This window comes from Myiozetetes cayanensis, unplaced genomic scaffold (genome assembly GCF_022539395.1).
Source record: "Myiozetetes cayanensis isolate MyiCay16 unplaced genomic scaffold, myiCay2020 scf17, whole genome shotgun sequence".
NCBI classification, from domain to species: domain Eukaryota; kingdom Metazoa; phylum Chordata; class Aves; order Passeriformes; family Tyrannidae; genus Myiozetetes; species Myiozetetes cayanensis.
The window spans coordinates 5,654,447-5,667,094 of NW_026087378.1; the positions used below are offsets into that span (position 1 = coordinate 5,654,447).

At 57.0% G+C, this 12,648-nt stretch overlaps 1 protein-coding gene across 1 annotated transcript in view; it reads right to left on the reverse strand.

Moving 5' to 3' along the window:
- The window catches only part of PPARGC1B (PPARG coactivator 1 beta), a 48,122-nt gene extending 37,440 nt beyond the window's left edge, over positions 1-10,682 (reverse strand). Inside the window, exon 1 of the mRNA XM_050312244.1 lies at positions 10,520-10,682. Coding sequence (XP_050168201.1) covers positions 10,520-10,603 — 84 coding nt within the window. The 5' untranslated portion in view covers positions 10,604-10,682. The remainder of the gene's footprint in view (positions 1-10,519) is intronic.
- Between the last annotated feature and the right edge of the window lie 1,966 nt (positions 10,683-12,648).

Consider the following 12,648-nt stretch of genomic DNA (forward strand, 5'->3'; position numbering starts at 1 on the left):
GCAGCAGAGCCTCGGCGGGTGTCTCTTCCTGGCCAGGCTTGGGTTGCCAGCTGAGTGCTCCCTCAGACACAGGCTGGCAGGGATATCGATCTAGATGAAAGCCAACACCGCTCTCGAGGCCGGGTAACCATATCTGCTGCACATTTGTATTCCTTAGAGTGGGGCGGGAGGGCTGCAGCCATCTGCCAGAGCAGCTCGGGGATCCTGGGGACACTGTGAGCTCTCCGGATGGATCTCCACTGCACTGCCTCCTCCCATTCCACTGCACAGGCTTTACCGTCTCTGTTTCACCTCCAACTTGCTAGGGCCAAGTAACACAGACCTGAGGAGCACATCACCAAAACACAGTCCTTCCTTCAGGCTCAGGCCACCTCCCCAGCAGGGCAGCACCTGCATGGTCCCTGCCTGTGCGATGGGAGCTGAGGGGGCATCGCACTGGGGTTTGCAAGGTTGTACAAGGGCACCGTGTGAAGCCAGCATGCAGGTGTTCACCCACACATCCCCAGGGTCCCACCGTTTAGCCAGATGGCTCCTGCCCCAGGGGGATGGCAGGGGTGGCAGAGGACTGTGTGAGGGTGAGTGATGGCATGAGGCTGCACAGATCTGAGCTGGGCAGAGGGCATGGTGAGGGGCAGGGATGGACAGTGGGGGGATGAGGCGTGCAGGGAGGTAGAGCCACTGTGTGCAAAGGAAGAAGCAAAAAAAGCACAGAGATGAAGTCTCAACCAGCTGAGGGACTCTCTGCATTTCCTGTAGAAAACACAAGGCAGCCCCTGCATGTCTCCATCAGGGCCTGAATCACAAAACGGATCAGGGAACCCCTGCAACAGCACCGGGGCAGGGAGCTGCTCTCATCAGTGCAGCAAAGCAGGTGGAACCAGAGGGAACACAAGAGTGTCATTTCCATGCACTTATAAAGAGCCAAGTACAAAGACTCAAGCAGCATACGTTCCCAAGTCCCAGGGACACCAGCACGTATGGACACAAACAACTGCTCCCCATGTCCTTGGAAGGGACTCTTGGCACCCTCAGTGCAGGGCAGTTGGAGACAACAAGAGACAAAAGCAAAGGTCACCTTGTACACTTCCAAGAAACTCAGTTTCCGTCAACACTTGGTGCAAGGTGAAAGCCTGGCTGATCCCAGGGGGTACACGAGAGCACCACCACACCATGTGGTCAGACCACTCAGGCAAACCCATCTCCTGTGCTCTGTGAAAAGGCAACAAGGCATCTTGTGTGTATGAAGAAGCAGAAGCTCAGCTATGCTCCTGTGCTTTGGAGCACGGATCCTCCCTCCAAGGAGAGGTGATGGCACGTTAGCAAACAGCATGTTTGCACATAGATGGGCTCTGGCCTCAAAAGGCATTGAGACATTTAGAAAAAATCCTGCAGTCCACATCTCCACAGGTTCCTGCTTCCCAGCTCAGCCACTGCTGTGAGCTCCCCACTGCCCCAGGAGGGCTGCAAGCCCATCCTGCTAATGGCAGGGGAATAATAACCCCAGGCCAAACTGAACAAGGTTTAAACTCCCCACAACACCCGTCCACAAAGGTCCCATACCCGCCAGGGCACTCGCAGGCTAATCCTCCCTCCAGAGCGGCTGCTATATTTAGGTATCTAAATGAGACAGAGTGGCTCTTTCCAAAAAAGAGTTCGTTTGGGTTACATAAATACAGAGAGAAACTTGAAAGCTGTATTTCCAGGTCCTTGCACTGCCATAAGCGAGCAGCAGAGATGAGGACAAAAATCTCCCCATGATAATCTTCCTTTCATTTCTTTTTGACTCAGCTGGATGTGCAGACGGGTTTCCAGCTCCTCTGGGGCAGACAGGCAGCAGGCAAGAGGTGGGAGCTGAGAAGAGGCAAGCAGGGCAAGCGGACGCTCATGGGCAGCCCCTGTTATCCACAGGAAGACTGCACTGCATCCCGGATGCACTGACAGAGGAATGCAGAAGGCAGCACTGCAGGCAGGCCAGGCAGCACGGCCCACAGCACAGGCAGGAGGAGTCAACAGAAGTAAATAAACTGAGCAGCTCCAGCACTTCCCATCCGTGCCTGTCCCAACAGTCCCCCGCAACATCCCCCTCCAGTCAGCTGCCGACTTCCTTCCTCCTGCATCCACTTCCACATCCCAAAGCCTGTGGTCCCGTGAGGAGAGCAGACATGCATGCACCAGCATGTCCCGCATACCTATCATGGCTCACCACAAGTGCTGAGGCTGTAGAGCAGGGGCTGCCCCTGCTCCCCAGTTCAGCTGCTGGGCACAGCTGGATGCCGGTCGTGGGCACAACAGCGTCCCCAGCAGAGCTGGGTGACAACTTGCACCATGAGGGTTTCTGGGGACACAGACCACGTGCTTTCATTTTCAAAACATACATAAATAGACATATTTATTCCTTCTTAAAAGGACATGTCCACAAGAAAAAATAAAAAAAAGCAGCTCAAATACCATCCAACCTTTCAGCCTGAGAAAACCACACAGTTCTCACAGGCTTGAGCTCTGTTACCTGGGAAATGGGTTCTAGCACTCGAAGCCTGCATGCGCCAGTCTCCCAGTGGGGCCCACACAGAAACAGAAACTTCCTTTTTAAGAAAAAAAAAATTGCAATTTTTTTCTTCTCCTTATCAGCATGGTTCGGTCGTGACTGTGTGCAAGCTTGCTCAAAAGGAGAAACGGTGGTGGTTTAAATCTCCAGCTCTGCAGAGCTCTGGGGTTTATGCTGTTCCAGGCAGGGTTTAAAAATCCTCCCACCATTAAGATGTGGGAGGGTGGCTCTGAGCCACACACACCTGGCACAGGTAGGGCTGCAGGTCCCAGAGCCCAGGGGCAAAGGGAAGCAGCTCAGCAGCTTCGGTTTGCAGGGAGCCAACAGGAATGCAAAGTCTAATTAGCTGGAAGCCAAAGTTGCAAACAGTTGCACCGAGGCAGTAGAAGTGCCAGGAAATCAGGACAGAGGGACTGGAGCTGGACAAAGGTCAGCCCCGCTGTGCTGGGTGCCAGGTGAGCGACCTCTGCGTGGCAGGAGTGGGTGCTGCCAGCTCACCTGGCATGACCCGCCGTGCAGCCCCTGCCCTGCCCTGCCCTCTGCCAGCGCTGCCTACAAGCCCCGATCCCTGCACACAGACAGTGGTCCTGCCCCTGCTCCAAGGCCAGGGAGCGTGTGCTCTGCCTGGGCACTGTGCGTGGAGCCAAAGGACCGTGGCCACCCCAGCTCTGCGCCCGCCATCGTCCACACACTCTGCTGGAGAGGGGCTGGCATGGGGCTGGCACAGGGACTGGCATCTGCAGGGGAAAGAGAGTCAGAGCCTGTCCCTGCTTCAGCCTTCCAGAGGAGCTGCACAAGTGGCACATTTGACACCTCCAGCTCCTCACTGTTACCAAGTCACATGCACAGCTACGGCCCGGTGTGACCAGTGCTGCTCTGTGCTCTAACCCAGCCTGGCTGCAGCTCAGCCCTGTCAGCCCTGTGTGCACGCAAAGGGGATGTCTCCTGAAACACCCCACGGCTACAGATGCACTTTCTTCATAAGAAAAAAAAAAATAATAATACAACTCACTCCTACCTAGGAACTTGGCTAAAAATGAAAGAAGAAGGGCTCAGCAAAAATGCTGCCAAGGCTGGGGGACGGGGACCACGCTGCCTGCTCCCAGCAGCACCTCCCCTGCACCCCAGCTCTGTGACAGCTGGGGCCGCTCCAGCTATGGGTCACCTCGTGGCAGGACAACCGGGTCTCCAGCTGTCACTTGTGAAATCTGCATCCCTCCTGCCTCATCTGTGCTGGAGGGAGGAGAAGAAACATGATTAGAGGCAGTTAGGCTTCCTTCCGTCCGCAAGGCGCAGGCGGCTGCCCCAGTCCGCGGCTCCGCTGCGGCACAGCCCGGCTCAGCAAAGCACGGCTCAGCAAAGCCCGGCTCAGCAAAGCACGGCTCAGCCCCCACCCGCACGGGACGCTCTGCCCTCTCCATTCGCCACAGGATTTCCTTGCTATTGACGTGCATGAACATTAGGAAATGAGGGTTCCTCGGGGAATAGGTGGAGAAGGCAGCTTTTGGCGGGGGGTTGGGGAGAAAGGATGACACCTCCCACACCCTCGCCCGCCACCCCATGTGCCGGGATCGAACGGGGTCCTGCAGCCTCCCGACACAAAGGCTGGGGAGCAGAAGGGACGGGAGTGATGAACTTGTACGATTCTATGATTCGAACTCGCTGCAAACTGAAACAGGAACCGGGGAGCCTGGCCGGCGGCGCTGGCTCAGCAGAGGGGCTGCGGCGCTGCCCTGGCCGCGGCCACAGGGCGCAGAGGAAGAATTTAGAAAATGCATCTCAGTAAAGATACGCTGCTGCCCTGCAACTGTAGTCGCTGCAAGAGCCTGAGGCGCCACCTCAGCACAAAAACATCCATATAAAGCATGTACCGCTCATCCCAGGGGAGGGGAGAAGTGTCACATCAGCCCTGCGGCGCACGGGGGGCTCTCCCGCCTCGGCCCCCATCACCAGGCTGCCCTCGCCAAGGAGGGGGGCGTCGCTGGGTGGGCAGAGGGCCATGGGGACAGTGGGGACACGTGGGCAGATGTAAAAAGGTCCTGTAAGGTTTCAGCAGGACGCTCATTGTTCTCGGAGCTCCTGGTACTGGGGTGCCCATCCAGCATCCAGGCTTTGCCTCGGGACAGCCGGGATGTGAGATAAGTGAAGTATTTTCCCTAAGCCCCGCTTTGCTGCCCGGAGCCGGCAGAGATCAAAGGTTAGTCTGGCTACTGGATGGGGCCATGTCCCCAGGGCTGCCACAGCGGACTCCACATCCCCCACCAGCAGATACCAGACTTGCCACATGGAGAGCCCGTCCCCGGGGGGCTCTCCAGATCTTACAGGGCCAGAGGAGATTTCCAGGTTTTGCTTTTCCATGTCTTCTTAATTCAGAAGTGAACTGGTTTAACACAGCAGCTTGCAGCAGCTCAGCCCTGGTTGTTGCCTCTGCTTGAGGAAGTGCAGCGACACGGGGCTGGATAAGGACAAGAGCTGACGAGACCCTGAGCACAGCCAGATCCGTGCAAAGTCCTTCAGCGTTTCTCGGAAGCTCCCATTATTATGAAAACAAAATAAAAAACAACCTCCATAAATAAATAAATAATTATTTGTGAGCCAGAGTTCAGGAAAAGTGCTGAAAAGCAAAACAGCCGAGCGATAAGGGAAGGGAAACACATTGGTTGGGCCATCACCCAGTGCCTACGGTGCCGGTGCCCCTGGAAGTAGGTCACTACCTCACCTGACCACCCGCCCCATTAACTTCAACCTTTAGTCTCTGGCTCGTTACTACAAGCAGAGGCAGCTTAAAACATCCTCTCCCAGGAGCTCAGGAGCTCCCGGGAAGGTGGTTCTCCATGCAGCAGACCTCCAGGCAGGTGGGAATCTGCCCTTCCAGGCAGGGGAGCAGGCTGCCCACTCTTGGGGTGCAGGAAGGGGCTGCCCAGCCCATGTGCCCCCGGGAGCAGGAGACCTGCAGGGCCGGGATCGCGGCGGTCAGCCCGGCACGACCACGCTGGCGGCGCCTCCAGCGCGTACAAAGTTCCCCCCCTGCTAAATCACTCCAGGCTGCCAAGCAGTCACGAGAAATATAAGCCCGCGCGGGGTTGCCATGGAGCGGGGCTCAGCTGCGGGAGACCGGAGCCGATTCCTCCGGCAGACGTGTTTGTGGCCGAGGCCCTGCCAGCACCTCGTGTCCCGGCTCCTCGGTGGCAGCGAGCGAGTGCCACGTGCGTGGCCCCGGTGGAGCCTTATCTATCTCTGGGGACAGCGCTTCCCTCCTCCGACAGAGCCAGTGCTGCAGAGCCCCACAGGGTGGTCGAGCTCTGAGAGCCCTGCAGGGGTGCTGCCCCTCGATTTGGTGACACTGTCTCCCTGAGGCCATGGGCACTTGTGCCTTCAGTGGTGGCATCTGCCCTGCAGGCACTGGGCAGCAATAGCACAGACACCCACAATGCCTCTGCCCCGGCTATATGATGTCTCCAAGCCTTCATAGTGCTGGCACATGCCAGCCAGGGGGAATTGTGCCCTTCATAGAATCACAGAATGGTCTGGGTTGGGAGGGAGGTTAAAGATCATCGACCTGGCAGGGACACCTTCCACTAGATCAGGTTGCTCCGAGCCCCTTCCAACCTGGCTTTGAACACTTCCAGGGATGGGGCAGCCACAGCTTCCCTGGACAACCTGTGCCAGGGCCTTACCACCCCCACAGGGAAGAACTTCTTCCAAACATCCAATCTAAACCTACTCTCTTTCAGTTTAAATCCCTCCTTCGTGATCCTGTCACTACAGGATTACAGCTCCCATGCTCTGCCAGTTCCCTAGTCCCACTAAAGGGGATCTCAGAGCCTGGTGGGCTCCTGCCCCAGGACCAGTGGGCAGCAGTGCCTGGCTGCACAGCCAACCATCTGCCAAGAGCCAGCCTGTGGCATCCCTGTTCCCAGCCCTGCACCAGGGACCATGAGACCCACTCCTCAAAACCAGAGGTTTGGGGCTGAAAGCGGCATCCCTCAGGCATTTTTCACTGGACAACCCAACCGTGCTGATAAGCTGGTGCAAGTGGAGTTTCTAACTACAAAGAGGCTTTTGACATTGGAAAGGTTAATGGGAGAGAGATCCCTCTCTCTCACAAAGCTCCCTTTGCTGGAGGCCTTAGGTTGAGACCTTAATTATTCACCTGTTGGAGAGGTGCCTTTCCATTACGGCATGAGACCGGGGCAGGGATGTGCAGGCAGGCGGGAGGAAAGCCCACGCTGTGGGGCACCCCTGGGACACCACTCACAAGCAGGGTGTGCAGGCAGGTGGGCAGAGGGGCTCTCCGAGGGAGCAGATCTCAGGCCAGCCCTGCCTTCCCTCTCAGCTGCTCCCAGCGGCTGCTCTCTCCCGGCTCCGAGCGGCAGGATCAGCAGCAGGCTGTGCTCGCCAGCCTCCGCAGCCTCCGCTGCAGCGGGGATGGCCACCGGCATCCCCAGCACCCGCCGCTCCTGCTCCACCAGCACGGCCTCCGTCGGTGACAGCCACCGGGACACAGCCACCCCTTCCCAGGGAGCGAGGGGTCTCCAGCCCCGGCAATGCAGCAGCCCTTGGATCCAGGCTGCAGCAATGCAGCCAGGCTGAGGATACATTCTGCACAGGCCCTTGGGGGATATCAGTCATCCAAACACCTCCCCTCCCCAAATCTTTCAGAGAGAAAGCAGGATATTGGTCTGCTCAGTGAGGACTATCAGAAATTAGGGATGCATCCCTACTTCATTACTAACAGTGCCAACCCACCGAGGGCTCGCTGTGCCTCCTGCACTCATCGATGGATTAAGCTGTTAGTAGGAGACTGGGAAGTTAAAAGAGGGAATACTGTGTTTCAGTTTCATGTGATCTTTAAGCATCTCTCAGAGAAGCAGGCTGGGGTTTTTTTTAATTCTTTTCTCCCCTGCTGCAGTTTGGGGTTTTTAAACAAATTGAAGCTGTAAGAGTCACAGTGTTCCTGCCTCTTGCAGGGATGCTGAGAGCTGCTGGCCGCTCCGTGGTGCTCTTCGGCAGAGCTGCCTGGCTGGCACTTCCCAGAGCCTGGTGCCAGCAGACGAACCAGCTACAACCAGCTTCCCACCTCTGAGCAGCAGAGTTGCACAAAATGGATTAAGCAGGCCCAGAAATGACACGTTTTGAGTGCAAAACCACTTTTTTTTGTTGCGATGAAAAAGGGAAAAGGAGTTGACCAGGGAAAGGCACATATCAAGTGAAAAACCCTGATTTTCTTTCTGTAGCAATGCAGGTACCACGTGAATCATCGCTGTCCTCAATATGTAAATAGAGGTTAGCAGGCACCCTCAGCTCAAAACCTTATGATTAAGGGACTAATGCAAATATCCATGTCAAACCTTCACCGTGCATCTCCCCAAGAGCCTTCCTCAGGATTCCTCCCATGGAGAGGAATGGACCACCTGGCACCCGCATGCACCCAACTGTGCCTTTCTCGAAACCTACTCCAAAAGTGAGGACTGGGGAGGAGCACGGGGCAGAGAGAGGGGGAGAGTCAGAGTTCCTCAAAATTTCCACAAAGGAAATGGCTAATATTTGTGATCTCATGGCCTCCTGACACTGTAGCCTCTGTGGATAATCTGATCTCGTGCTGGAGCCCTGGGGTCTTTGCAGAAGCAGTTTTTGGGCTCCAATGAGAAGTCAGTAACCCAGTTGTAAGCAGAGGCTTGTACACTAGTAATGGGGAGAGACGTCAGCGCCAGCCCGGCCCGCCTCCCGCTCCCAGTTAGAAGGCAGCATGTGACAGAGCCAGGGCTGGAGCCTTCCCCGCAGTTTCATCAGAGGTTAAGGTACAAGCACAACACATGCTTACAACTTCAGGCGGTTCTTAAGCAAATGCATGCAAATCATAGCGGGGGGGGGGGCTTTTTTCCTTCCTTTTTCTCTATTCTTTTCATCCCAGACTTGAGCCCCTCTGCGCACGTGGGGACAGAGAGGAAATGGAATTATCGAAAGCAGGCGCCGGACGGGAGAGCACGCACAGGCTGCACGGTCCTCTCGCTGCTCCAACACTTTCTGCACCTGCAGATTTCAGACCAGCACTACCTGTGCACCTCCCTGCACAGCTCCCTCCATCAGAGTGCATGTAGGGTAGAGGGAAAAAACCAGGGGACATAGCAAACCGCATTTCAGGAGCTGCCATAAACACAGTCTTATTTCAGCACAGGCCATTTCACAGTCCCAAATTTTGCAGGGAATGTTCACAACATGGTGGGTTTGTGCCAGAGAACGATGACAATTCACAGAATTTTTTTCCCCCCGCTAGCAGTCTCTTTTTGGAAGACGATTCCTAAATTGGCACATCAAATGCTGACCAAAAAGCAAAAAAAAAACAAAGAGAAGCACGGCTTCAGATGCGTGCTGCAATCATACGGGCTTTTCACGGAAAGCATGCAGAGAACAGGAGGATTATTGCAGGGAAGTGGAGCCAGGAACTTTCACCTGCCCAGGGAGCAATAGGGCTGGTGGGAGCTGCAGCCTTTCTGCCGTACTTCCGAGGGATGGCATCCCTCACAACCAGCCTCCTCCTAGGGACAGCATCCCACACCACCAGCCTCCTCTCCTCTAAGTCGACGGCTCCCTCAGCAATAATAAACCAAATCAAACTAGAAAACACAGCTTACAAAATCTTCTCGGCCCACTTCTCACCCTTCCTGACCCTTCTGCTGTAATCAACCTGTTAGCAGCTCTTCGTTAACAAGCCAACCTGCCGCCTCCCCCCTGATCTGCCCCCAGCAAGCCGCCCGGGTCCCGTGCCAAGCCGGAGCGCTCTGGAGCTGGTGCATGCGAGGAGAGGTGCCGGGACTACATCAATCTGGCTGGTGGCAAGACCTGCCTGGTTCTGTCTGGCACATGCACCGGGGGCAAATCTGATTTACCAAGTCTTGAGACCTTGTTTGTTTTGAACCCAAACGGTAGGATTAGTCCTCGTCCCGTTCCCTACACACACACTGTTTGCAATCCCGGAGCTAAACTGGCGAGAGAGCAAGGGTTGGGATGAATGTGCTCGCTTCACAATCGGAGCTATTTTGTAATCCGTGGTTATGAAAGTGAAGGGTCGAGGGATGACATATAACTACAGAAAACTCTTCCCACTTGCACCAGCCTCATCAATCGGGCTGCAAAATGCGCGGCAGTGCTCCGGATCAGTCACGGCTCCGGCTCCTGCCCAGTTTATTGTATAGCGCCTCTCTTCCAGCCCCCAAAATGGAAAAGCATGCGAGCCCTATAGCCAGCACGGCTCGCTCTCGTGATCCCGCCGGCGCTGCCAAGGAGCCTTAATCTGATTTTAATACCCAGCTCCGTCCAAAAGACAACCCATCCACATTATGGAGCGGGTGACTCGCAGCACCGAGACCCCTCTCCCTGTCGCACAACCCCCCTCCCCAAACCTCCATCCCCCAAGATCCCAGCCCGTATGCGTGGAATTGACGCTTGGAATGACTCATCCCACAGCCCGGCTCTTATCAAACCCCCACCGCGCAGCCCCCTGCGGAGCCCCCCCCACCCCCGCCGCCTGCACCGCGCCACCCCCTCCCCACCTTTGGGGGGCTGTAACAAACGGGGGCGGCTGTCTGTGCCGAACCCTATCAACCCATCGACTTCTTCCCCTTCACCCCCAAATTCCCTGCAGATGGCGGGGGTGGCGGGTGGCTGGGGGAGGGGGCGGGAGTCCACGTGCGAGTGGTGCTGAAAGCGCCGGCGGGGCTGCGGGGAAAGCCGCGGGGAGGGGCGCGCAGGGAACCGCGGGTGGGACCCCCGCAGACCCACGGGGCACCCCGCGGAAGAGCCATTCCCCGCATCCCCCGCTCCTGCAGAACCAGCTCTTCCCCCAGGTGCCCGGGAAGAGACGGGGTGTGTGTGTGGTGGGGGGGGGCCTGCCGGCTTCCCCCTCCCCACACCCCGTCCAGTTGCAGCGCGCTGGGGACCCGTCCAGCAGAGCCCCCTCCGCGCTCTCCCTACCTGGCTGTCAGCGAGGTAACTGAAGACGAAGGAGGAAAGATCCTCATCGAGCAGAGAGCTGCAATCCGGCCCCGGCTCCGCCATCTTCCACCACCTCCGGCTGGGGCTGAGGCGGCACCGAGCATGCAGCAGGCGCGGCGGCGGGAGCCGGGCGGCCGGCGGGGCGGGGAGCGCCGGGGCGGAGCGCCCGCAGCCCCCGCCCGCCGGCTGCGGGAGCCGGGCACGGGGAGGGCAGCGCCGGGGAGCGGGCTGCTGAGCGCCCCGTGGGGTTTGCGCACACGCGTGGGGCACTAGCACCCTCCCGCGGGGCGCGCACCCGCTCCGAGCACCGCTCTGTGCGTGGGTGTCCCTTGGAAGCGCCGGCGCTCGAAAGCGGGGGTGCCCAGCACGAGCGGGCGCCGCTCCGCGCTCTCCGGGTCACTCCCGAGTTGAGAGATATGTAAGCGATGGGTGCAGCGTGCCAGGCTGGGAGGGTCTCATCCAGGCTTCCCCAGGGACACACACACGCACACGCACACGCAGGGAACCCACTGTAAGCGATGCCATGCACACCTTAGAGTGCCAGCCCTTGGAAGCGGAGGGACCCAGGGGCTGCCAGCATCACCAGGGTGCAGCGTGCCAGACGGGAGGGGTCACACCCTGCGTCTGGGTTCTCCCACGGTTGCAGAGTGATGCGTGGCTCTTGCAGACACACGTGGGGCTCGAGCACCTTCCCCAGGGACAGACACCCATCCAGAGAACTCACTTTAGGCAATGCCAAACACACTCCTTAGAAGTGGCAGCCCTTAAAACTGGGGATACCCAGGGGCTGCCCAGTATCACCAGGTGCCACTCCGTGGCCCCAGGGTCACTCCCAAGTTGAGATATATGATGCTGGGTGCAGTGTGTCACACTGGGGTGTCACATCCGGGCTCTCTGAGAGTTCACCCAAGGTTGCAGAGTGCCCCATGGTTCTTGCAGACATAGATGGGATGCAACCACCTTCCCCAGGGACACACACTTCCCCAGGGAACCCACTTGAGGCAATGCTATGCACACCTTAAAAGTGGAGTCACCCTTCTCAGATCTCCTCATATTGAGATATATAAACCCCGAGTTTAATACCCAGTCTGAGTGTTGGGCTGAGGGTCACATCCAGGCTTAGTGGGTTGGGTGGATACACATCTCCAGTTGCAGAGTGCCCTGAGGGGATTGCAGCCACACATGGGACACAAGCACCTTTCCCAGGGACACACATCCACCCAGGAAACCCAATTTAAGCACCCCTGTGCACACCTTTAAGGTACCACCTCTTAAAAGTGTGGGCTCCTGGCACCACCAGGCACCTCTCAACAGTCCCCAGGTCACCTCGTGTTGAGATACATAAACCCTGAGAGCAACATGTTGGGCTGAAGGTCACTTCCAGGCTTGGTGAGTCTGCACTGAAGTGGGGCCAGGTGACTGAGAGCAAAAAGAGTAACAAGGAGAGAAAGATCTTCAGATTTCCCATGTTTCCATCTCAGTGCTCATCCTGCTGCTGCTGCGAGCATCTTGATGTCACGCACGTCATCTTTCTGTCTGGGGTTTTGAGGCGTATACTAAAAGCCCTTTCAGAAATAATTAATGACGGGACCAAAAATCTCATGAATGTTCTATTTACTTACCCGTAGCAATTATGTGGGAAAGAGCAGGTCTTGGCACTGCAGCCTGAATTAGCTGATACACAACTGAGTGGCAACACCTGCAGCTTAATGGCTCCAATCCTTGAATCCCCTCAGACAGTCCAGACAGGCCTGCAGGGTCACTGTAAAGAGCTGATGGAGCAAAAGGAAGTGGAGGGATCTGGGTGGGGAGTTCTGCATCAGGCTCTGGAAGGTGAACAGACAGCGCTTCTTCCTCTGGCAGGAAAGGCCCACTGCCTGTCCATGTTCTCACCTTGCTGTTGTCCCAAAGGCAGAGCTGTTTCCAGGCAGTCTTTAATTCCCTCTGGCCTCCCTTTGGTTCACAACATGCTGTGAACACCATGCAGTGTAACAGCACTGGGTTTTCCCTGATGATCCCAAGCCTTGCACCAAAGGGAGATGTCCACAAACAGCGTTGTGTTATGTCATACTGGTGAGAGCTGGGGGCCAGGGTGGTTTGGCTGCTGG